Source organism: Apteryx rowi, unplaced genomic scaffold (assembly GCF_003343035.1).
Source record: "Apteryx rowi isolate R43461 unplaced genomic scaffold, aptRow1 scaffold_401, whole genome shotgun sequence".
Taxonomy (NCBI): Eukaryota; Metazoa; Chordata; class Aves; order Apterygiformes; family Apterygidae; genus Apteryx; species Apteryx rowi.
The window spans coordinates 149,492-175,822 of record NW_020450542.1 but is presented as its reverse complement, the minus strand read 5'-3'; the positions used below and the strand labels follow the sequence as shown (position 1 = coordinate 175,822).

The window sequence follows — 26,331 nt, the reverse complement described above, 5'->3', positions numbered from 1 at the left end:
GTTTTTTTGGATAAAAGCTCTGATACTGGCATACTGGAGAAAACTCTTCACGGTACTAGGATATGTGTGTGTGTGCACATGCACATACATATACAGAAAAACGTCTATATTTTTAGGAAGGACGCTACTAACTCACTAATACATCATAAAATGTTGTAATTAAAATTTCCACCCAAACAAAACTTTGAAGCATGATTCATGATTTTATTTTTTTTTAAATGTTCTCAGACAGAAATTTAGCATGTCTGCTGCTTTAAATCTATGCTCCATCTGTCTTGATTCTTTGGATTTGAAATTCTGAAGAAGCATGCATTGCTGTTTAAATATATATATATATATATATATATATGTTTTCAAATCTAAAACCAAAAGGTGGAAGTGAACTCTATGGTTGTATAGCTTATCCAGGGTCTTGGGGTCAAAGATGCTTAGAAACAGGGCTGTAATGGCCATTAATGAGAAGTGTTAAGGTGGTTATCTCCATTTTTCAAGTCATTCATTTTTGGTACTGTTATGGCAATGTAGAGTCCTAGGTTTTGGCGCCCAAATAGTTGGGCTAAATTTTCCATTACATAATTTGTTACTGAGTGTCCAGGGTTTTCTCGTTTCTTTGTTTGAAATGGAGATCAAGCGTAGTCGTTGTACTTAAAATACTGAATTTAGGAATAATTTTACCTGGGATTATCTTCTGTGCCAAAATTGCTGAAACAGATGTTAAGGAATTCTTATTGTTCTTTTATTCTGAGTGGTGGTTTCGAGTATGAGTTACCTCGCTTTACCTCACATTAGTAAAYGTGACATTGTTGTTTTCCGCAAATTGTCAGTCAGAGTTGGGGCAGAATTTGAGAGGAACACACTGTTGCTAGTTGTTTCACTTCCAGATATAAAACAGCTCCACACTGCTGGTTTTGATTTGCTGGTGATTTGGGTATTGCAGAGGAGATGGAAGATGCTTCAAAATGTGCCTGCTGTTTCAACAGCCATATCTCTTGCTGTTTCCCTTAAGTTTTATTTTTGACCTTCAAATCAGCATATTTCCAAAAAGCTGGCTTTTGGACAAGCCCACGTATTGATCAGTGACTGGCAATAGCGATGTTTTCTCTCTGGATACGTTTTGGCTCAAAACTACTGACAAGAGACTGTTTTTCAGATATATGGTACTGTTGTAAGGATTACCGTCCTATACGGATATGAAATGTGGACACTGGGAATAAAGTCACAGAGAGGCTTTGGAGCTGGTAATGCAGAATGGCATGCAAAGAAGGTGATTTATAAGAAATTGCAGGAGATCCGTGAAGAACAAAGCAGAGCATATATAATTTCAACTCGACGTGAAAGYGCAGGGCATATGGAGGATTAGTGGAATGGCAATAGAGAAGCTAAGTGCCTCTTTAATGGCTGTTTGAACGAGGTTCAACCGTATGTCTGGCTAAGAAGATGGAGGATGCAGAATGAGCTGTTTCTAAGGACTCTTACTGTGAATTATCAGCAAGAAGAAAAATACAGCTTACGTTGAATAAGAGAATAGGAAATTGTGATCCCTGGCTCTCTTCCTGAGATCTATGGAGACTGAGAGTTAGTCAGGAATAAAACACATTTTAATTTTTGGATGAAATTAAGGCACGTTTATGGTCAGAAAACAATTGTATAAAAACCAGTACCACTTTTGATTGGTTTCTCTGCACTCTGCGTTAAGGAAATGGATGCGCTTTTGTGGATCTAGTTGCGCAGTTTGTGTTACCATCCCCAGCTGTTGCTTGCTCCTCTCCTTTCCTGTCCCCTCAGTTTTGGGTTACCAGCCACTGCCACGAAGTGATAATTCAGCTTGTGAGTACTTTGCTTAACAGTAAGGCACAACTGGTTTGCTTATGCTGTCTTCCCTAGCTTGGTGTCCTGAAACAGTGATAAGTGGACGAAAAGCTTTGAATTTGTAAGCAGTTGATTTGAATGGAGAATAATAATCTATGTTCTTCTGTTTTTTTTTTTCATTTTCTTTTCTGGGGAGGCTATCAAGGGAAATGAGGATTGTTCTGTATTTGAGTAGTCAGTTTTATGATTCGTTTTGCTTTCATTTTGCTAGCAATTTCCAGCGTCAGAATTGTGCGCCTCTAGGTGTTATGTTGATCCTACGATACCTTTTCATTAACATAGAGTATTAATTCTCAAACTAGAAGATGTAATCTGGCAAGTTAATTATGGATTTATTTAATGACAGACTATTTAGGCATTCTTCTATAAGATAGCTTCATGTTTTTAAGAGGAATTTTAAAGTGGTTTTAGTGAATATGCTGATTTTTAGCAAGCTGTTGAGTTCATGGCAAGATCTATTAGATGAATTTTTTTATGGCAGATAAAATCATATGCTATCATAAATCAAATGTTTAACTGACTTACTGTTATGAATGTGAATGGAGAACATCTAAAATACTTCAAGTTCAGTGCGCTGTGGTTCACTTAATATGTATTCTCTAAATTAGCAGAGCAAAGTAAATGTCTGATTAAAGCGATTTGAGTTGAAATACACTTGTGCTAATATGACCTACTGTATTTTCTTTAGGTTAGAACAGGCAAAAGAGGCTGAATCTAAGGATGCTTTGAAGGACTTAGTTAATTTGATAACTTCCTTGACAACGTATGGTGTCAATGAATTAAAACCAGCTGGTGTTACCACTGGGGTACCTTTTCTACTACCTGGATTTGCAGTCCCACAGCCTGCAGGCAAAGGTGAGTGTACTTTCTCCTTGTTCCCTCTGCACCCTCCTCCCCCCCCACACCTCTTTTTCAATAAAAAACAACAGTCGGATTGAGGGAAGCTCTATACTACATGACGCTTTTGTAATGGAACGTACTTTCTTTTACTAAGATTGCCTATCGAATACTTAGCTATATGGATCCCAAAGTTCGTTTTTCTTTGTGGTTGGTTCCAAAAGGAAAATGTGTACAACTTGCATCTTTGAGGACTTAGGGCTGAGTCGAACACCTCTCACTGCATTGCCGGTAGTTTCTACATGGATGTCTTAAGGTCAGCATCAGTATATCGAGATGCACTGATTTGATTTATGGTGTCTGAATCTGATCTTATTAAACTAGTGCAGAAGACTTATGTGCTTTTTTTTCTTCTTCCTTTTTTTTTTTTTAATCCACCTTTATTTTCTGTGAATTTTTGTCAGCTTAAGCAACTGTGTCTTCTGAGCTGAAATCTGTTGTTTCACGAACAGTCGGTGTTCAGAGTGGTGGATTTTGTGTGTGCTGCAAACTGTGCAAGTTACAATACAGAGAAGAGGTTGAGGAAGTCTGAGGAGGAAAGCCTTTTACAAAAATAATTTTATTTTTCACGTCTTTTGTGTACTCTTACAAGAGAATTGATTTTATGTACAAAATTTAATTACATTTTATATGTAAGCCAGGACTTTGGAATTTAACAGTGACTGTGGAGCTAGTTTGCTGTCTTGGCTTTTCATGGGTTTTAGTAACGCTGGGGTTATTTATGAACTTTTTGTGGTAGTGAGAGTTACAGTCATAGTTTCATAGGCTGCTGGGTTTACTTTCATGCTGTTTCTCTTACATGTCTCGGTTCCTTGAACAATAGCTTCCTCCCTATGGTATTTAGAGAGTTCAGTGTTCATAGGAATTGTTTTTCCTTTTTTCCTTTGCACTAAGTAGGGAAAGAGGGTGATGGTCATACTCAGAGTTCATTTTCTTCATACTCTGGTAATAACGTATTATATTTTTTCTTAAGTCAATTAGCTTTGCTGATACAGTAGCATGAGAAAACCTATGTCTGTTGGAATATTCCAAAGACTTCTTATATTTAATTTTCTGGTATTGGTCGTGGCAGCTCTGAGTTCCTTTTACCTACTTTTTTGTTCTATTGACAAGTCATCTTTTTAAGGAGAACATATTAGCATGTTTTCTTAATTGATGCTACTCAAATCTTCACTTTTGGACTCTGAAGAGCTGGTTAAGATTTGGTTTCTCCAGGGGTCCTTATAATAATCAAAGATAATTTATTAATCTGCTTGATTGCCTGAAACAACTGTTTATACTTAATTAGAATATAAATAGTTGTCTCTGTCACTGCCTCTGTTCCCTGTCATGTTTAATGAGCTCTAAATCCACTTCTCAACATTTTTCATTTTAAAACAAGCATGCAAAATGACTGCTCTTAGGAACAAATTAATGTGACTTGTAACACCAATATCCTTTGAGTATGTGAAATTGTTGCATATTATCTTTGAAGGAAGTTTCTTGTAGAGAAATGCTGGAGTGGAAAGGAATGATGCTTGACACTGAGATAACTGTAATTTTCTTTTAAATCGGTCATCTTAGTTTATAGTAATTGAAGAAAGTATCATTCTACAGAGCGTATGTCACAAATCAGGATTCTTTGTTTATGAAGCATTTTAAAATCAGGTTAATTGTTTGCTTTTGGCTTGTTTGAAAATAGGACTTCACCATTCAAGCATCCTAGGTATTTTGTTTATAACATCTTACAAATGTTCGCTGTGTAAAAAAAAAAAAAAAATTATTGATTTTTATTGATTTTTTTTTTCCCCCCTCTCTCTCTTTTTAATGCTGAGCTCTGCAATAATTGCCATGCTATTGAAGCTGAAAACCAAGACTCCAGGCTATTAGGATGACTTCTTACTATATAATACTTGAAAGCATTGTGTGTAATGTAGTGGCTGAACCCCATGTTTTCGTGATTGTCCTCAGATTCTTTAATTGTTGTATATCTGGCAGAAGTGCACAGACCTTTCACGTAGCCCAAAATACTTTCATGTCATTGATTGCATTGTGCACCAAGTCCTGAAGCACCTATAACCTCACGTAGCTGATGAAAGTGTTGCTGCAGTTACATTTCATGTGACATGAATATTTTCTGGCCTTTCATAAGAACATTAGAGCAACATCTCGTCTGAAAGGACTTGAATGTGGAATGCTGCATTATAGGCACTCCTTTTGCCACAGAGAATTGGAAGGATTGACGTGCTTTCTCTTCTTTTATGTCCTGATACCTACTCTGATGCTGTATAGTGGGTGATGGACATTGCTATTTGAACTCATTTCGCCTTGAAGGAGAATGATCATTAGGTCCTTTATGTGAAAGAAACTTGCTCTCTCTGTGCGGGTTGTATTTTCAGCGTATCATTCAGTGTGTATCGTGGGATATGTCCGCTGTGCATTGCACTGTTTTTAGAAAGGTTACAAAAGTTAGCCTGGAGGCATCTTTCTAGTGGAATAATATCTGTCCATTGAAAATTCCAAGGGCCACAGTGAACGTTCATAAATGACACATTTTTTGGCTAAATGACTAAGTTTTTATTGAACTTGAAGGTACTTATTAAAAGAAGTTTGGCTTAGCTTTTAGTGATGTGTGAGGTCTCTGTGTACTAACATTATGGCTACCTTATGCTTTACAGCTTTTTCCTTTTTTTTTTTTTTTTTTTTTTTTTTTTTTTTTTTTTTTAATTTCCTAACTCTAAACATTACTGGACCCTACCAAAACTTTCTTATTCCCAGGCCTTATTCCCAGAGGCAACCCTCCTCCCCATGCTGTCTTTTGATACCAGTATGCTTGTTCACATAAATATTTTAAATCCAGAATCGAGCAAGAATAACTCCTCTGTGTAAGGAAGGCTACTGTTGGCCTTTCGCAGCCCTGTAGAGCTTCTCTACACTAAACTCTCTCCCTTCCATAGGTGATTTTCAAAGAGTGGAAGGAACAGGATAATTCAGAGCCTAAGCATGTTGTTTAGCTTTGAACTCAGCTGATGAGGCTTTTTCATTGCGTRTCAGTCTGTTAAATGAGGGGAACCAGATGCATGTTATTCTAAACTTAGCCTGTCTTCTGTATTATAGAATACAGAGCACTCTACTATTGCTGCAATGTGTTTTATTATGAACTAGATAGATGACATAGTGTCTGGGGTTTTTTTGTCTTGTTTTGTTTTACTAGAACTGTAGCTTGTTGCATGTTTTTAAAAAATAGATCAGCTTAATTCTGATATTGGTGTCTTAACCTTCGCCAGCCCTTAGGCTGCTTTAAAGAAAGTATCCTTCATTTAGCTGCATGTGCAAACACTTGTTTTCAAAGATGAAAATGTCATATTAACAACATTAGATCATAGAACTTGCGGTATAATTGAGCATGCAAAGGTTTCTTTGAAAAGTCTGTTTTAATATAACGTATGTTATTATAGGTAACATGTACTGTTATTTTATTCATGCTTATGAAAATGCATGAATCATTATTCATGAGTGTGCTCATTGTTTATGATTTTTAATAAATTTCCTCTTTTGTTTTTTCCTCCCATCTCTTTGTTCCGTGATTTAGGCCACAATGTGAGGAATATTCAAGCATTCTCCGTCCTCCAGAATGCGTTTTTGAAAGCAAAAACTAACTATCTAGCACAAATCATCCTTGATGCCATCACAAATATTTATATGGCGGACAATGCCAACTACTTCATTTTGGAATCACAGCACACTTTGTCTCAGTTTGCAGAGAAAATTTCTAAACTTCCAGAAGTGCAGACCAAATACTTTGAGATGCTGGAATTTGTTGTCTTCAGCTTAAATTACATACCCTGTAAAGAACTGATCAGTGTGAGCATTCTTTTAAAATCCAGCACCTCTTACCAGTGTAGCATCATTGCAATGAAGACACTTCTTAAATTCACTCGTCATGACTACATCTTTAAGGATGTCTTCAGGGAGGTGGGGCTTTTGGAGGTGATGGTAAATCTTCTTCATAAATATGCAGCCCTTTTGAAAGATCCCACTCAGGCGCTGAACGATCAAGGTACAGTGTCGTCTTCCATTTTACTAATATATGTCTTTTTTTGGCTGGGAGTGGCAGAGGCTAGTGCTTATGAGGAGGAACAAGAGAGTTTGCGTGTATGACTAAAGGGCTCAGTCCTGCCAGGGACTGCTGTGTGAGCTGAGATTTCCTGGGAATTCCTCTTTCTTTGTGCTGTGTAAGAAGCTTGAGGCAATCTTTAATGAAAGATGCTGTGTGAATGCAAAATAGTTAGGAGTTCATATTTTCCTTTTTAAATGATTTTTTTTGATGTATTGTTTTAAATATTTAAGTTATATAACAAAAGAGAAAGTAAAGGAATGATGCATAGTATCTATATTGCTATAGATAGACATATATTTATCACAGAAGGTACTTAGGTATTTCAGCGTGTTTAACCCCAGCTGTGAAAAGTGCCATTGAGTGCATACTTGTACTCTTAACAGGAGCATGTGTACACATACACACACATGTACCCACACACACACACCCCCCTACCTGTTTTTATATTCTTTATTCAAAATGCAATATAATTAGTGTGTATCAGTGGTATCTGTTTTTTAATTGTAATCTTTGACCATTTCACCTGGATTGATCGTCTGAAGCTTTGTTAATGAGTGGTAGCAGTTGATTAGAGGCAGAAAGCTTCACTGGCAGCAACTCTACTGAAAAATGTATCTGTTTTCAAGCGCTTCTTCAGAAATGGACCCATCTGTCATCCGGTTAGAGTGCTACCTGGATACACATGCTCTTGTGCTGTGGCTTCCTTCTGTTAGTTGTTTAAAAAAAAAAAAAAAAAAGTCTTTTTTCCGGGGGCGTTATGCTATGGTGTTTGAAATACCACACACAGTGTTGGTTCATCTTCTATACCTGTTGAATTATCAATGCATTTAATGTAATTATTTGAATGTAGTTCTGTGCTTTTATTTGGAATTCCACTTTCAAATACTGAATATTACTTAGCAAGACAGATCCTGTTAGGCTTTAAAGATGGTGAGATATTGGGGCCTCAGGAAATAGGAACTGAAGATATGAAGTGATGCATGCAGCTGCCGTGTCAACCACTAAGCTCCCAGTACTCAAAAGCCTCTATGTTTAAATTTTGTTTTTGTAACTTAAGTTTTCGAAGGATCCATAGTTAAACTTTCCTGGGTGTGCATTTGTAGATAAAATCCTAATTTGCTTTGAAATTTGGGTATGCTGCATATTCTCTGGGGAAGCAAAGGGGAAATAAAAAGTGCTGGTGGAAAATATCAAGTATCATCTTACAAAAGGGTGATTTTTTACTATGTCTTGGGCTTCTGAAATTATTTTTTAGGGGATTCAAGAAACAGTTCATTTGAGGACCAAAAGCAGCTGGCTTTATTGGTTATGGAGACCTTGACAGTACTACTACAAGGATCAAACACAAATGCAGGTAAGTAAAGAGGCTGCTGGCAAAATAGATGTGAAAATGTAACTCTGAAGCACATGCCTGAAGGCAGAGTAGTCTTGATTAATTGCCTGAAGATAAAGGTAAATTTATCAAACACAACGAAGTGTTTCTTTTTCTCCTGCTAAGTTTTTCCAGAAGAGAATATAGATGGTTTAGACTATGGTGTATAAAATAAGAGTACAGCATAGTGTTTCTTTTTTTTTTGATTTGGATTTCTTTGCGAGGGTTTACTTAACCCCCTATCTCCACTTGCCAACACCACTATAGTAATTTGTAGTAGGGCGTGTAACATTGGTTTTAATTTGAAAGATTTAAGCGCACAATCAGGTAAGTAATTTGTTGACATTGGCATGTCTATTTAAATCTGATAAAAATCCATGCGATGTTTAGTGAAAGACCGCCTTCCATTTTTAAAGGCAAATTCCCAGGCAGTGTGTACAAATTGGGCTCAGTTATGAGTGTCGGTTTTTAAAATCAGGCAGATCCGTGTTATGCTATATGTTGTTTTATTATCCAACACATCTTGACAATGAAATGAACAGTATGTGTATCTAATAGAAGTAAAAGCTATCTCTGAGAACTTTAAATAACAGATGGAGAGTGAGTGATACAACAGAAGCAATCCTTGAGGAACCAGAAGGCTTCTGGCCTTGAAGGCCATGAAACATCTTTATTCCAGCACTTTATTTCCCCTCCCCCCACCAATTCAGACTATTTTTTTTCTCTATTTTTGTTTTGTTTTTGTTTTCATTTTACTAGGAGAAATGAGAATCTGTGACAAATGCTTAAGAAAGCAATCCTGAAAATTGGCCAGCTAAGTTGGCAGCTCACTGTTTAAACATAGTTCCTGGTCTGATTGAGTAAAACTTATAACTTTTTTCTTTTTTTCTTTTTTTTCTTTTTTTTTTCCCCCCCTCCCTTTTCCTGGGTAAATTATTTCTTGAAGTTTCCCCTCAGTGTTTAATAGCTGCTGGACTAATCAGAGTACTTTACTAAACAGACTTCTGTCATGGCCTCGGTTTTGTTGTTGTTCTTAAACTTTTCTCTCATGAAGTTCTTGCTTATCTAGGTAAGCTCATTTATACCTTATGTAGGTTTTACAAGTGCAAACAGATTTGAAAGCAATACAGTTGCTAATAAAAAGAACCAATCAGTTGATGAATACTTCCTGGGGTAAGGTGGTATTTTTAAAAGGTGTTGTCTTAAAACAGAAGACATGAAAAAAGTAAGAGGGAATCAGTAGTGAGTCGGTCTGAAAATTGGGTCCGTCTTGAAGCTGAAATTCAGTCTGTGCCTTTCATATTTTGAGAGATTGTCCATGCCACTCTGAGCTTTCTGAAATGGTTTAATCTTCCTGCCTTTGGTAATTTGTGTGTTTTTAGTGTCTGTAGCTCCGCTGTGTTTCTTAAATCCAACTCCTTTGGGCAAGGTTCTCCTTGATATCATAGTGGCTCGCTAAAAATCCCCTTAGATTGATGCTTCTCTCTTTCTTAGCTCAAACGGGAACAGGGTGGTGTTTGTGAGTGCATCGCAGCTGATGCAAAGGGGGCGCTTTCCACCTGTAATCCACAGATTGGATTAGTTTTACGGGACTTGCAAAAGCAACCAAGCAAGCCTCCTGGTGATGGACTCTGGTTGCTGACAGATTCTGCAGCTCTGGTAGAAAGTTTCAAGGTCTACACATTAAGCCTATGTGAAAACCATTGTTCCAGGGTTAGAAGAAAGCACTGGGCAGCAGTGATCTCATTTAAGAACAAGCAAAAGGGAAATAGGTCATAACTTCTCCTCGCTTTTCCTAGGGAAGGGTAGGGAGGGAGGTTGTTTTCATCTGAAACCTGTGGACTTTTTCTAGTGATAAAACAAAGAAGCAAGTTAAGCACACATCTGGGCTTATAAATGTATAGCATACAAGAACATATTGAAACTTACTAATTACAAAACCAAGATTTTGAAAAATATATCGCTTTCAAGCTAAGTTAGAGGCTAAACCAAAATTACAAACTGTTACTTATGACCTACAGGAGAAAAGAAGATCCTGTGATTTTTTTTTTTTTTCTTTCTCCCCCCTTTTTAATACTATACTGTTTTGTGGGAGTGCCTGTATCCATTTAAAAGCTTGTTTCTCTGGCTTTTAATAAATCTAACTGCAGCCAGTGCTGTCTCTTTGTCCTGTGGGTAGAATGTAGTAACAATTCTTTATTTGCTTTTATAGGGGAGAACACTTCACACCTGCACCAAGTTCAAACTGACAGAATTCTGTTGGGCGCACAAATGTTGTTGACGGTTGCCTACAAATTACTTTTTCTGACTGAAACAAGTTTTTTGCAGGGGGTGGAACAGGAGCTGCAGGATTGATCAAAAACTGATTTTTCTATTAGAACTAATGCCAGGAAAATTGTCAGAAATTTTGTTTGAAATTGAAAAGGAAGACTCAAAGCATGGTCTATCTGTGGCAAATTATATTTGTGCGTGTATTTTTTCCCTGTACATTGTTTTTTGCTTTCCTGATCCTGGAAAAATGTATGCGTGTTCTTTAGGAGTGAGAAGGCCTGTTGGCATGCTTTAGAGTGAGCTGTATCTTGCCTGATAAGATAATATGTATGCAATTACCTGCACAGGGCCAGGATAAGCATTGCTTTAAAACTCTGATAAAGGAAAAATTGTATACAAGGACAGTGTCAGTTGGGATGATCAAGAACCATCAAGATTTTGCCTTTTTTTTTTTTTAATTGTGCATTTTCTTTTAAAGCCATTGAAAGAGTTAATCAACACCTTGCGCAGGACAGAGGCAGCCCGGATGGGACAGGAGTGAGAAGAGGGGGGATCCCTGTCTCCTGCTCCTTCCGTGGCAGTCCCAGGCTGAGTGCAGGTGGGTCTCCCTGGTGGGCAGAGCTRGCAGCCCCAGCTCAGTGCTCCAGCGCCCGCCTGAAGGCCAGCTCCCAGCACAGCCCCAGTGTGGCTCTGCTACAGTCTCGGGGCTTCAGCGCAGAGCTGGATCTGGCACAGGCGGAGGAGGGAGTCTTAGCCCTGGCATTAGCTCCCATTTGTTCCCACTGGAGTCATTCATGTTCTTATTTCAGTGTCTCGAGTGGTACTAGTGATGCAATTAAAGAGCAAGAGATGAGGTTTTAACGGGAACTCTAAAGCCTCCCTACCATTTTCTTCCATCTGCTGTCCCACTTGTCTGTTATTTTCTATTTACAGAAACAGCATATGATGTTGCAGCAAAGTGACAAGAGTGCAGTTTCCATAACTCTGTTTTAGCTCTTATTTTCAGATTAGTAGGTCATTGAAAAGGAGGACGCTTTCAAAAGAATGCCATCAAAAGCAAGGTAGAAAGCTATAAGCGAGATTTTCAAGATCATGAAATGCAGTAAAGGGTGTCTGTTGTCAGTGTGAAAAGGGTTAGTAGAAGAAAATTCCTGCATCCGCTGGACTCTCAGAACCAGGTGGAATACGTGCTACCAACACCTCTGGTTGGGTTGGTGGTAAGGGATTACAGCATTACTAGTTCTGAAGGACTCTACCAAAAATTACATTTGGGAATAGGGGTTGGAATTCAGAGTAGGCCTGTGACTGCATCTTAGCGCGCTCTGGAGGAAAGAAAATATTATCCAGCTGTATTTATAAGTTCAGAATTAGTTACTGCTGTTGAGGAATCTCAGTAACGCTGCTTTAGAAAGGGTATGATGCCATCGAGCCTGGTGCCACGTGCTGAGGCTGGATTATCTATGCGTAGGCCATCCTGAGCAGGTATTTGATCAAGCTAAACTTTCCAGGAAGGATTTTATATAGTGTTCTTATCTTAATAGTTCTAATGTTTTAGCACTTGTCAGACTTTTTCCTCATATACAACAGGTATTCTTCGCTGTGAGTTAAGCTTACATCGTCTTGACTTTTATCCCATTCCCAGTGGTTTTGTAGAACAACGGCAGGTCACTGTTATCTTTAAAGCAGCCATGTGTATATCAGATGACTTTTATCCTCCTCTCTTGTGTCTCAGGTGCTACGTGCACTTTTGTTAATATGCTGTGGGTGCTACATTGGTGTTCCCCCCCCCCCCATGTGCAGTATTTATACATAGTTGCCTCATATTCAGTTTCTGATCCGCTAAAACTTCCAGTGTTGTCTGTACCATTTTACCGTTCCACGCATTTTCAGGTGCTTGGCCCCCAGTTCTGTTGCACTTCAACTTGTGTCCTCAGACCACTTTTCAAAATCACTTTTAAGCTCTGTCCACTGAACATTTACAACCTCTGCCAGCTTGGTGTTGTCTGCGTACTTGATAAATACGTTCTCTGTTCCGTCAGCAAAGGCAATATTCACTGCACTGGAGATAAACCCCAGTGGCACATCCTCTGTCAAATCGGAAAGGCATTTCGGTGAATCAGGCATTATTCTGCGTTGATATTTCAATTAGTTATGCATTTAGTCCATTGTGGTTGCATTTACACTATTTTGTGGGTTGCTTATGAGAATGGTATGGATAATACTGCCAGAAGCTTTACTGAAGTTGAGATACGTTTCATATGCTGCTTCCCCTTTATCCGCCAAGCTAGTTTTCCTGTCAAAGGAGAGGAAAAAAAACAGTAGATTTAGTAGGTGAATCTTTAGTAGATGACAAATGAAGAAGCAAGTAAATTACTCTGAAATGAGGAAGTTTAGAGAGAAATTAGCATAGATTACAGGTGAATTATGAGTCCATTAATCTCTTCCACATTTATTGCTCTGTTGTGGTTTTCCATGTAAGAAAAGGCAGAATTAGCAAAGATTGTGGCTTTTCAGTCACAGAAGTGACGTAGTCGCCCTCGTCTTGAGTTCAACTCTGAGTCTGTGCCAGAGAAATAAGAGGGCAGCCTAAAACGCTTCAGAATTTAGGTTACACCAAAAGCTTTGGTTCTGAGGATTCTCGTTTATCCTCCTGTGGAGCTTGAAGGCCTGGTTTTGATCACCAGCTCAACCTTCGGGAGTATGATAGAGCTGCGCAGGAAGATTTAAGAAGCCATTTCTCAAAGTGGTTGTGGTTGCTATTTGGGCAGCATGGTTGGGGTGGGAGCCCAGTGGCACTGTATCCAGAAGCCAGCAGGGGTTTTAGGTCATTACTGATAGGCACAAATAGACATTATGTTGCCTTGCAGTACTTTATCCCACACTCAAAGCTTTGTTTCTCATCTTAAGACAGTATGTCTGATAAGGTTTTCCGAATTTTTTGCATAAATGGTAACAGAATTTCAGACAGGAAATTCAGGTGTCCAGACCCAGACAGGTTCACGGGATAGTCAAGAATCTAGACTGAGAGTGGGAGAACTGTAAAATATTACCTCACTGTCAGTGAAGCCAATAGACCTGATCCTGAGACATTGCGCTTTCCCTGTAAAGGACAAGTGGGTGACAAACCTAACGGTCTCAGGGTTCGTGGCCTCTCCTTTCACCACATCTGTGTCCATATCTTATCCAGGGAACGTAAGAGAAAGCAGGAGGCAGAGTATTGGAAACACTCTAGGTGTCGATACCGTACTGAGTATGCTTTACATATTCCACTTAATAAAACACAAACTGGAATAATAGTATGTTTTTTAGAATTAATGTTAAATTAATATTGCATTCTATTGAGCATCCAATAAGCTTGAGAACACATATGTACTTAAGCTTTTTCTCTACAAATGACATAATACCATGGTGGGTTGCTAGAGTAAAACTTTTGCAGTATCTTCCAACAGGTGTAAATAGATGCAGTCACTTCTCAATCAATGCTCCTAGTTTGCTCTTCTTATCCAGAAGCATAGTTATATTTTGGCAATGAACAAAATTGAAGGCAAGCACAGTCCTTACCCAAACCAGCTGATAGGCTCCACTAAAGATACAGTTTTCGCTGTGTTTTCTTTGTTTCATTCCATGATTCCTGGAACTCTTCATGAAAGAAGTTAATAACTATTGTTGGAGTAGCAGAATTATTGAAGACATTCTTAGAACTGACCTATATCCCTGTACTCAACACCTTTAATGAAAAATATTATAAGAAGAGTATCATTAAAGTTCTGTTCTGTTTGTGGTGAGAGAGGGGAAAAAAGTCATAAACATCTCTACGGCAAAAACTGTCATTCAATCTGTAGAAGTGGAAATAGAAGCATTTCGTGTTCTATTTGTTATTATTTGTTACTGATTGTGTTCATATTCCTTATGTTCTTGTCGTCTTCTTCCCCCCCGCACAGGTATTTTCAGGGAGTTTGGTGGCGCGAGATGTGTGCACAACATAGTGAAGTATCCGCAATGCCGACAGCATGCACTGATGATCATCCAGCAGCTGGTGTTATCGCCTAGTGGAGAAGATGATATGGGCACTTTGTTAGGGCTGATGCACTCGGCTCCACCTACAGAACTGCAGCTGAAGACGGACATCTTAAGGGTAAATGAAGTACCGCGTAGGACTCTTGCTCTTACGATGCACTGTAAATAGGATTTGATTGGATATATAGCTACTGGATATAGATTGCCCATAGAGCTGAAGTGAGTAAATTAGATGTTCCTTTCTTTCTTTCCTACACGGTAATTTTCAGAATCACAGATGTGACCACCAGTGAGTGAGTTGGTTACTTTTGGCATCGCCATTTGTAATCATCACTAGCAGATGAGAAATGAGGGCCTGCAGTTGTTATGATAGTCTTCCCTGGCAGGGTATCAGACAGTTAAAAATATTGAAAATACACAGAAAAGCAAGCACTTAACACACAAGTGTATTTTCAGTGCCTAGCTTGAATTTTCCTGTGGCAGACCACCATTTTTTTTAGTTATAAATATTTAATTTGTTAACATAAATGTAAATAATAGTGACCATGGAAGATCAGTCCAAAGCTGAGGAGGGCTGTGAGTAGAGGAGGAAAAGAGAAGAGCGTCAGCTGTTCTGTATTACTAGTTTCTTTGGTTGCTAATTTAGGACCACAATTTCTTCTCAGAATAGCTAATGTTATTTTTTTAATGGATATAATACTGTTCTTTTAGGGTAGAAAAGAAGCTGAGGCAAGCCATAATAGATAAAAATGAATCTTACTGGAAAGAACTCAGAGGCATCTAGGTTCATCCCTATTAAAAGGAACTGTAATATTTCTCTTGTAGAAGAGCAGTCTTATGTCATTCAAAAAGAGGAAAAGGAAAGCTAGTAATTCATTCTACATACTTTTGTCAAGGTTTTCAGTAATTTTTAAAGGGGAAAGAAGGACATTGCAGTTCCCTCATGGATTTAAGGTATTAAGTCAGGGTTCCTGTCCTCTTCATCTAACCTGTTGTATTTGCCTTCTACCTGTGCTGTTTTCGGAAGTTTTGGATATGGCGCTGACAGCCCAGAGTGCTGGTGGTATGTCCCTTGTGTTTTATCCAGGTTTGCCAGCAAATGAAATAACTGTCCTCAAAGGAAGGGATCAGTCTGGCCATTTTATTACCTGTCTTCTAACTGAGTACTTAAAGCCTGATTTCAAAGAAATGAAATTTCTGTTATGAAAATTTTTTTTCCCCCTGTTTTTAAGCCCATTCTTTTTCTGAATCAATAATTTTTTTTCTGTTGTTTGTGACACTTCACACAGAAGAAAAAATTCTTCTGTATTCTATATTCACACTTGGGTCAAAATTCCCATAACAGCTGTTTTTTTTGGTTGGCTGGATGTTGGATTGTTCCCCCCTGCCCCCGCAGGAATTCAGAAAAAATTAGACTATTATTCTCTACTACCTAGATTCTTGTTATTTCCGCTGTTTACACTATGACTTTGTTTGTTACACAAGTAACATTTTCTCCATATTTGTTTTGCTGTCTCAGGTTTATTTTTTAAACAACAAATCTTTTAAATTCATGTTTCATTCAGTTTTTCATTGTCATTTCAAAGTAGAGGTTTATTAACTTCATTATAGAGAAAGGTAAAATGAAGCTTTTGGGGGTTGGGGGAGGGCTAGGTTTTGGGGGGTCGTTTGTATCGCCATATTATGTTTGAGTGATGCTGTGGCTTGCTGACCGGTAGCAGCTTGTCAGCTGCTAATGCGCACTAGATTACTGAGACCTATGTTAGGATGCTGCAAGGTTTTAAGTGTTGAGATTTCTCGTTGCCACAGGCAGTCACTTGCCCAATCTGAATTTGAATTGTTTATGAAGTAGGACGGCAGAGCTGATTCCTCTTGAATCCCTGTATTCTGCACCTTATCATTAAGAGAATGACTTGGGGACGTTGAGTGCCGGTGTAGACTTTGTCAAGGTTTTCTGTTGGCAGCTCGTTCATCAACTTAATTTCTCATCTCTTAATTACAGATATTGCTTCTGCCCCAGCACCCTTTGTCTTTTCATTTTGTTAGCTCTTGAGGACGTGGACTCTTACGGTCCTGATATGCTGATCTTTGGAGACTTCAGGCATTACCAAATTCTGACAAATGTCAATAATAATTTTGCTAGCATAGCAAACGCAGTTCATATCTTTTTCAAGGTATTAGTAATGCTGCTGGGTTTTTCTTTTCTTCTTTCTTTTTTGTTTGTTTTTTTTTTTTTGTCCATAGGCCCTACTCTCAGTGCTAAGAGAAAGTCACCGCACAAGAACTGTTTTTAGAAAAGTTGGTGGATTTGTGTATGTCACATCTTTACTCGTTGCTATGGAAAGATCCTTGTGCTCACCACCTAAGAATGGCTGGGAGAAAGTAAACCAGAATCAAGTGTTTGAACTGCTTCACACTGTGTTCTGCACATTGACTGCAGCAATGCGCTATGAGCCAGCCAACTCTCATTTCTTCAAAACAGAGATCCAGTATGAAAAGCTGGCAGATGCCGTTCGATTGCTTGGCTGCTTCTCAGACTCAAGAAAAATAAGTCCCTTGAATGTCTTCCCTTCAAATACACAGCTATTTCAAAGGCTATTGGAGGATGACCTAATATCCCTGGATTCAGTGTCACCCACGCTACGACACTGCAGCAAACTTTTTATTTACCTCTACAAAGTAGCGACAGATTCTTTTGACAGGTATGGGTCTTTTTTTTTTTTCCTTATGTTCCCCAAAATAGCTTCCTTGAAATATGTTCACTGCAAGCTTTAGTATTTCCATCTTAATCTAGTTCTTTGTTCCTTCATGTCACCAAGAGGAATAAGATGTCTACATCTGACCAAATGCTGACTTAGCGTAGTGGTGGTTTCAAGGATATGCAATATTCCCTCTGTTCAATGTTTTCATCGTGACAACAATTAAGATAGAGATGGCCGTTTATAATTATATTTGATATGATTAAACAACCTGTTGGTTGAGAGTCTGCCTGTCTACTTGCTTTATCCTACAGAACTATGAGGTCTTTGTGCATCTTTTAAGTCAAATGAAAAAATGGTTGTTGAGCATCACACCATAATTTTTGGTTTTCTTCAATAGGGAATTCTAAGACAAGTCATTAGATAATGTCACAGCAAACTGATTTTTTGTTTTTTTTAGATGGATAGACATGTTCTTTAAAGTTCCAATTAGCTTGTAAAATTAAAAGAAGTCTTTCATTTTGTTAAAAATTACAGCAAAACATATTGAAGTATGTGCTTAAGTTTTGCTTGTTTGAAGGCAGTTCTCAGCTATATTTTCATGTACAAGGAAATAATACAAAGACTAAGGTGCATATTTTGGGGCCTTGGAGCTTTTGCACCCCAGCTATTTAATGCATGTGGTCTTATTTTCAAAGACGGGACACCTAGTTAGAACCAAACAAAGGACAGGATTTTCAAAATGTTGAAGGTGTGGYAGCATGTCTTGAGATATTAATAGACTTGCAAGTTGGCCAGACTTCCGTAAATTAGATGACAGGGAAAAATAACTAATTTTGTTTTCATTTATGAAAATTTTGCATGCCAAGCAGAAAATATTTATGCTTTTCTCTTGTAAAAAATAACAAACAAATTGATTTACTTAATCTCATTGAAAAATATCATTGGCCTTCAGATGGAGGGAGGGAAAAATGTATTAAGAATATGTTGCACGTACTGTAAAAGTTAAACCATCGTAGTAGCTAGCAGTAGAGTATGAGGAAGCACGAATGGGGTAAGTAAATGTCCTAGCGTTCTTGCGTAAGCCTTTTTTGCTTTCATCTTTAGTGACTGTGTTCTCCCTTCTTTCTTAAATCTTCTGTTCATCAGTCTTTGTGAAGTTTACATTGCTTTTATTTCTAATCCGTGTTGGTCAGACTGATTTGCTCAGACTTTAATTTCTCTTCTTGATTTCTGCTGTTTAACGCTGGAAAAGTGACTCCATTTCGCTGCCCTGCTCATTAGCGCTAAAGCTCTGCTGAGCAATGAGCAAGCGCTGCAGAGCCATGCCGTAAACCGAGCGTCCGCTTTGCATGTCCCTGTGTTTACCCAGGGCACGTTGCTCCATAGTGCTCTTTGTCATCTGTGCTGTTTCTGAAGGATGGATCCTATAAAAGATTTCTCGGTGGCGGTTTTTGTAAAACTAACAAGCTTCTGGCCTCTGGTTTCTTCTCTAACCTCTCTGTCCCACCCCTGTCTGTTTTGTCTGTAGTCGTGCAGAACAGATCCCTCCTTGCCTGACAAATGAGACTTCTCTCCCCTCTCCTTGGGGAACGCCAGCTTTGTCCAGGAAAAGGTACCGACCCTTTTAAGAGACGCTGATCTTGCTTTGGGTTTCTCTCTCGCTGTTGTGTTTCTTTGTTCTTGTTTTTTCTCTCAAGTTGGTTTTTTTTTTCCTGAGGTGTGCCTGTTGACTTGTATGTTTATTGCATAAAATAAATGTGAAGGGGTGTTTCATAGAGAATCCTAGGTCACGATGCTAATATACTAAGATCAGAAGTTAGTGTCTATGGAGTCTTGAATCACTTTCAGCTAAGTTGGTATTGATTCGAAAGCAAATAAGATCTACTGTAAGATCTAAGGAAGGTATGAATGACGTTCTCAGGAGCAGTTCCAAGAAGTTCAGAGTATGCTAGTAGATAAATTAATGAAGAAGAGTTTCTTTTTTCCTAACTAATTTTCAGGAAGAGGTATTTTCTTTTAGTCCGAAGGCTGATGGCTTGTTTAAGGTGTTCATTTGTTAGTAGTTACACAGAATACAAAAGCAAGAATGAACCTGTCCATACTTGACTACCAAATAGCATAGAGGCATGCTAAATTAAAAGGCTTGGAAAGTCTGCACAATTGACACAATTCAGAAATCGCAGCGCACATGCGCACACATACATTTTCCCAAGCTACTGTCTTGTCTTTTATATCTGTGTTTGGTAGATTATTTGCGTGTTGTTCCCCCCACCCAAATCAACTCATTCAACAAYAGCCTGGCTTATATGCTTTTGCAAGTGATAGAAAGGGAGATTTGTCCCAGAGCCCCCTGGGAGGGGGACAGCCACTGATAATCTATGCAGGTCACACAGAGATTTGCTTCTGAAGATAAAAAAAAGACATTTGATGGACGTAATTGTGGATTTTCTGAGGTGCAGGTGCCGTTTGTGAAGCTATGGTCACTCTCGCTTGCAGTTCAGATTACAATATGCCATCAAGTCTCGTGCATGGGATGTAAAGTATTTTGCAAAGGGGAAGCCACCGCAGCTGCCTTTGGAACTGCTCAGAAAGGAAATGTTTGCACCAAAGCAGATCACCAATGAAATGTCGCTGTGCTGCTGAGTAAAGCTACGCAGGTTATGCATTGCTGTTCTACACGGACTGGCTTAGAAAAGGCCACTTTTCTAATAATCCAGGACCTCTCAGGCTGTTATTTCTTTTCCTACACTGAGGCATTTGGGACCAGACTTCGCTGTTACCCTTCGAAGAGAAAAACTTTAGCTGCCAAGCACCTCTTCTCTCACCCTGAGGAAACTTGAAAGAAACCCACTCTTCCTGTGAAGGCTTTCTACAGTCTTGGCCCAAATATTAACCTCTAGCATTATGGATTACCCTGCTCAGATGCACTGCATTCTTCAAATGCAGAAAGGGGCAAAAATTTACTTGCAGCAGAATACATCTAATGCCTGCCAAACACAAGCTGATTCCAGGGCACAATGAATAACAGAGTACCAGATTGGTAGTTGACACAGCCGGTTAATTTAATATATATGTACACGTGTGTGTGTGTGTGTATATGTATGTATGTATATATAAATGCATTAGGCTTCCTTTTTTAGTCTTTCTAATAGTGAAAATGCATTTCTTTAAAACCTGTGTAGCATGAAGCTATGTAATTATTGCATGTTTTAAAAAATGCAGATAGGGTGCTTTAGGTAGTTTAAGCAAGCAGTGACACAGGTCCTCGAGGAGGTGAATGAGTGCGGTTGATACTGACCTTTGCCAACAAAAATGGCTTTTGGGTGGTGTAAGTTGTGTAAGACTTCAGGTGAAGGTGGATGGGAGGCACGTTCATGTTAGCCTGGAAGGATTTTCAGATCCCTTATGTAAAAACGTGTTTTCAAGTAAACAAATACAGGGGGCCAGGCTTTCCGAAAAGTCTGTTTAAGCAGCTGTCTGGTTTCTCACAGTTGTTGAGCACTGTGTTCATCATTCCTACTGAATGCGGGGCCAGTGGCTGGGATCTTTCTCCTTTCAAAAATAAGCAACTTGGTTTTTCCAATCCAAATTTAGGTTTGGGTTTTGTTTTGTTTTGTTTTCTCCCTGCTTTTTAACCTCATGAAAATGACTCTTCTGACAGCAGTGTTCCCTCTTCTCTTGTTGTTTTCTACCTCCTTTCCTTTTCTCTCCCTGGATCTCCCCAGTTGCTGCGGCCTCTTCTGCTTTCTGACTCAGATGACAGATCCCTAAGGGGGAGCCCTGTGTTATTTGCCTAAAACCACAAGCAAACACGTATGCGCACGCATAGTTCTTTTGTAAACAAAAATAGCTTGGTTCTGGTTTTTATACATGGGGTTTTAGAACAGCTCTGGATAAACAGAGATGCTAAGATTTTCTTACAGATTATCTACTGCTATCCGAAGTTGTATTTTCCCAAGGAATATTGCACACTAAATGTTACACCTTTTACATAAATAGAGTAAGTACGACTTCTCTAGCACATGTGGTGTTATAGTACGTAGGTTTTTTCCCAGGGTTATATGGGATGCATTGTTCTTTCACCTCCCCGTATCATTTGAATTAAGAGCTACAGCTCTGCCGCTGCTTTGACTGCTGTTAATTCTAGCAGAAGAAAATCTGACGTGACAGGGCATTCTCCTCTTTTTTCTCAAGAGGAGGCTTTCGGCCCGACAGGCTAAAAGGGAGAATAGAACCTAACTGTGACTTTGTAAAAATAATGGCTAAAAACATTTTAAAGTTTGGATGATAATCACTCTTGGAGAATGATATATAGAGGGGTTATCTACAACAGATCCTATTTCTTCCAGATAAAACTAGTGTCACTATTCATGTCAACAGTTCGGCTTAATTATACAATTTGAGTTTGAAATTTTTTCAGTTTTGTTTTTCTTTAAATCAGAGTGATACATGAATTGTCTCTGATATGTTGCCTTTTTCCTTTGTCTGCTTCTTCCTTTAATCTCTCCTAGAGAATATAAAAGTAGAATATAAAAATAGGTAAGCATGAGTAAATGAAATTTGTGCAAGTTCTGCACTCAAATCAAACCTATAGCATGTGCTGAATACTTTGGCAGGATTTTATAAGATCTAGTTTCTTTTCCCAGTCTAGCAAATATTTTTGAATTGGTTGTTTTTATGGCTTTGGCACAAGTACTCCTTTTATGAAGAACTAAATAGGGAAGTTGGGATACTTTAAAGGGATGTGAAAATCATCCAAATAATGATGTTTGCTTGTGGGACACTGCGTCTTTGCTATCATTATGAAAAAGTTAATTGCCTAATCTTGATTGTGTTCCTTGCCCAGTTCTCTGTACGTGATGCTGAAGTGCAGTCAGTTTAAGGCCAGGATCATGTGCTTGCATGTGAATCATACTGAGTAATGAATTTTATTAGGCTCTCTCTGCATTACTGTGGTACAACTTCCAAGTTTACTTAATGAAGTGAATTTGATACCCTGGATTAGGACACTTAGAAGTATAATTTGTGCTTAAAAGTTGGTGGAAGTTTGTTCTTTAACACTTTCTTAGAGGGTAGAATTTCATTAGCTTGAAGAGCATTCTTAAATACAAATGGATATTTAGTTTTTAAATCACATACCAAAAACTTGCATTGAGACTTTGAAGGTGATGTTGTAGAGAGGTAGCAATTTTCTTGAAGTATGGAGGAAAAAAATATTTACTAGAGTACTATTGCTATAATGCGTCAAAAAAATTGCCCATATTTCAGTCTATGCATTAAGAAAGAGAAAAGGGTTGGGATAACTTCTGCTGCAGTATTATCAGTTGTTCTGCCATTCTTAATTTTACTTAATTTTAAAAAACGAAACCAAGCATTCCTCAATTTACGAGATATTTCAAGCATTAAGTCTGCTAGAAAAGTTTATTTGGAAAACCGATGTTTTAGAGAGTTTGTGAAAAGACTTTCAAAATTGATTAGGACAGAGTTTCTATTTTTTCCCCTTTTCGGTAAGTTAATATGAAATTGCCGTCCTACTTCATGTCTGATGTAAGTACGTGCTGAATGAGTAAAGCATCAGTAATTTCTTAAAAGCTCTCTTTTTGAAAAGCAGACTTGGATCATTCCACATGCCAGATTTTTACTGAACTACTATCATGAAGCTTCTTGACTGGGAAGCTTTTATTGAAGTACACCATAGTTATATAGTTGAAATGCTCCTTATCCAGCCCATTTTCCAGGCAGTGCAAGAAGCTTGTGCTGTATTTCGTAATGTCTCGTCTTACTCTAAACATCCCAGTGCCTCTGGCTGCCCTACAAAGGATGTCTCTTGCTGATTTCTGTGTGTTTATTTGAGATGAAGCTGTCAAAATTTTTAGGACAGAATCGTACTTCTGACCTTGCTTATGTCCCCTCTATGTCCTGTTTTCCTCAGAAAAAAAGATTTCCTGATCAGAAGTGCTTAATGGTTAAGGCACAGGGACTCTTTGAATGTGAGCCTTGATGACTGAGACTGGGAGAGAGGATAGGCCTCTTTGGACCGATCTGATATGAAGAAACCTCTTTTTAGAAGGATTCACTTTTTGTAAAGTGGCACCAAATATTTGATCTTCAGGAAAATTGTTACATGCAATTCCTGTTTCCGTTCTTCAAACCAGGCATATATGGGAAATAATATATATTTTTTTGTGGTGAGCATGAACTTTTCAAGAAGCAGGTCCACATGAGGTATCTTTGCTTCAAAACTACTGTTCTGAAAGCATACGTTCACTCAGCTGCTCTCACTATTAACGTGTTGAATCTGTAGCTGAAAGAAGTTCTTCATCAGCGAAACTCCCAGCAGCATCGGCTTGAAATGAGAAATGCTTTGAAGGCTGTCAGTGCAAGCGGTAGCTTCGAAGTCAGTGTGTCAAAGCCTCTTTTCCCTGGCTCGGACTAAAGAAACTTAATGTAAATCTACATTACTGGAACAGCCGTTGAAAGACTGAGAGCATATGGACTGCTGGCATGAGTATACACTGAGATGAACTTTCTATTCTTGGAGATTAATTAGAGATTGCCTACGGATTGGTAATAGCGTGTTTTATAAACAATTGGAAATGAAGACCAAATGGGGAGAAACTTATTTGAAGTTGAGTATGTCACACATAACAGGAACAGTGGTAGATTGTGTACTTCTATCACTATGTATGGTACCACATTAAAAGGAAAAGAGGAAGGTGATAAAGGAAAATTTTTAACTTTCTAGACTATGTGGCATCTGAGGAACAGCGCTACTGAGTTAGAGCACAGTCCAGAATTGGACATCCTTTCAGATTGTTTTAGGGGAAACGTATCCAAGGACAGTTGAGAAGCATTTGTGTTTAATCAAAGGAAAGGGAAGGAGAGGGGAATAATGTCTATATACAGGTTCAACTTTGCAGCAGCTGTTTGAAAAGTGCAAAGCTAATAAGGGATGAGTTTTATAACTGTTTGATTTTGTTTGTTTGTTTTGTTATTCTTTTTTTCTTGCAGGCATGCGTATCACTCTGTTTCAACACCTCCTGTTTACCCTCAGAAAAACATTGCTGATGCAAAACTCCAGACAGGATCCACATCCATGCAGAGCTCTGATGCGGTTATTATCCACCCTGGTGCTATGCTTGCAATGTTGGATCTTCTTGCCTCGGTTGGATCAACTACACAGCCGGAAGTAGGCAAAAAATCTGCTACCTTAAGCTTTGAGAGTGACTGGGATAAAGGATGGCTAGAAAAAGACGTGTTGCACTTTCATTTCGTAATGACCAACTAATACATTTCACAGAACAGAGTAATCAAGTTGAATAATTGGTTACATAGAGAAAGACCTGATATAAAGCACTTTATTTCACAGGCTTTGGGTTTTTTTTGACTTCCTGGCAACAATGTATAAATTCAAAGAAATGTCTGAAGTAGCCATCAGATGTTTTTGCCAAGCATGGTGATGAATTCTTATGTCCCTTGATGTATCAAATCTTACACGTAGTACAAGGAGGACATTAGATTGGATAGTATAGCTCATTGTATACATACTGTTTGAAATAACTGTAATATGTTCTAGTTCTCAAACTGTACTACTTGCTTCATACAATTCTTGGAGCAAAACCACTATTGGTTGTTTTTATATAAAGGATTTGTTGGATATTTTTGCACATTGTTTAAGTAGGTTTCATTTGAGATGTCTTTCCTGAAGAACACTGTTTATCAAAATAAAGTCCAAAAGCTAACAAGAGTTACTAGTCTTGATTGCTTTTTGTTGCCTCTACCAGTGGTGAGCATGGAGTTTGTTTTTTTTTTTTTGTCTTCAGGGCATTAATGTGGCAGCTATGTTGCATATATTTTATATTTTCTAGAGATTATGATGATGTTAGGTTATCTAGGAATAGCTTAGCAATCATTAAGATAAAAGTTCTTAGCGCACTTTAAGCAGGTGGAGTCTCACTTCCATTTGTGAAGAGGTTATTTTAATTGTCTGTACCTGAATTTTTTTTCTTTACAAAAGTTGTGTTAATTCTTCATATAACTTATTATTTTGTTTGAAAAAGAAGATGGAAGTGTCTTCAATCCCCCTGCACACACATTTAAGTACCAAACATTATGTGTATTTATTGCTAATGGTAATTTACCTTACATTATTATGTGTAAGGGCTTTTTTTTGTCTCATCAGTTTGTGTCATCTCAAGTGGCTGCTTGTTTTTTGTGTTTTTTTGTTTTTTAGCATGCACTGGATCTCCAGCTTGCAGTGGCCAACATATTGCAATCTCTAGTGCATACAGAAAGAAACCAGCAAGTCATGTGTGAAGCTGGGCTCCATGCGCGACTCCTGCAAAGATGCAGCGCTGCTCTGGCCGATGAGGACCATTCGTTGCATCCCCCGCTCCAGAGGATGTTTGAAAGGCTGGCGTCTCAGGCGCTGCAGCCAATGGTGCTGAGGTCAGAAACGTGTCCCGAAATCCTGTCGAGCTGGGCCCTTGTCCCTGCACTGTCGCTGGCTGGCTGTAAATAGCTTCGATTGTTAGAGAGCATAAATGACCTTGTGTGATAGTGATTGCCCAGAATCCCGTTTTGTTTCTCCTAAAATAGGCTGTCTTGCTTCTGTTAATTGGCATGTAACCTTGGAGATGTTAGGAATTCGGGGAGGGGGGGAGTGTCTGGGTTTTTGTTTTGTAGAGATTTTACTGAAGCTGAATGCTTCCTGCCTTCCTGCAAGTCTTGAGAGGCTATCAGAAGTGCAGTTCCTGGCCAGGTCATCAGGAAGAGCAAATGTGACAGCTTTAAAAGCAACATTGCCAGAGAAGACAATAGATTCCTAGATGTTTCTGTGCAACATTAAATAGCTCAGATTAGAAAAAGTTCAGCCCAGCTGTTTTATTTAGCACTGTAGTTATGTGAAGGAAACAGGAATATGATAGAAAAAATGTCTAAAAATTCAAGCCTTTGGGGGGAGAATGGGGTTTACTGCCCTCTTCTTAGACTTGGTGGTACTGTCTGGTCCTGTTAAAGGCAAGTTTTCATGTAAAATAACATTTCTGAGAATAGATTGAAAAAAAAATAGAAGAAATGGCATTGTGTTTATAACTTACAGTATT

At 38.5% G+C, this 26,331-nt stretch overlaps 1 protein-coding gene across 14 annotated transcripts in view; it reads left to right on the top strand.

Annotated features, from left to right (window-relative positions):
- WDFY3 (WD repeat and FYVE domain containing 3) overlaps positions 1-26,331 on the top strand; it is a 192,727-nt gene that overhangs the window by 81,660 nt on the left and 84,736 nt on the right. For 13 of the 14 annotated variants that reach the window (XR_003255114.1, XM_026075320.1, XM_026075319.1 and 10 more), the window contains 8 exons: positions 2,558-2,724; positions 6,338-6,805; positions 8,121-8,219; positions 14,450-14,643; positions 16,770-17,227; positions 18,756-18,839; positions 24,239-24,416; positions 25,461-25,675. Coding sequence is in view for 13 of the 14 variants with exons in the window: in XM_026075320.1 (XP_025931105.1) it covers positions 2,558-2,724; positions 6,338-6,805; positions 8,121-8,219; positions 14,450-14,643; positions 16,770-17,227; positions 18,756-18,839; positions 24,239-24,416; positions 25,461-25,675 (1,863 nt within the window). In the remaining variant the exon portion in view is untranslated. The remainder of the gene's footprint in view (positions 1-2,557; positions 2,725-6,337; positions 6,806-8,120; positions 8,220-14,449; positions 14,644-16,769; positions 17,228-18,755; positions 18,840-24,238; positions 24,417-25,460; positions 25,676-26,331) is intronic. The other variant, XM_026075321.1, reaches the window with a different exon arrangement.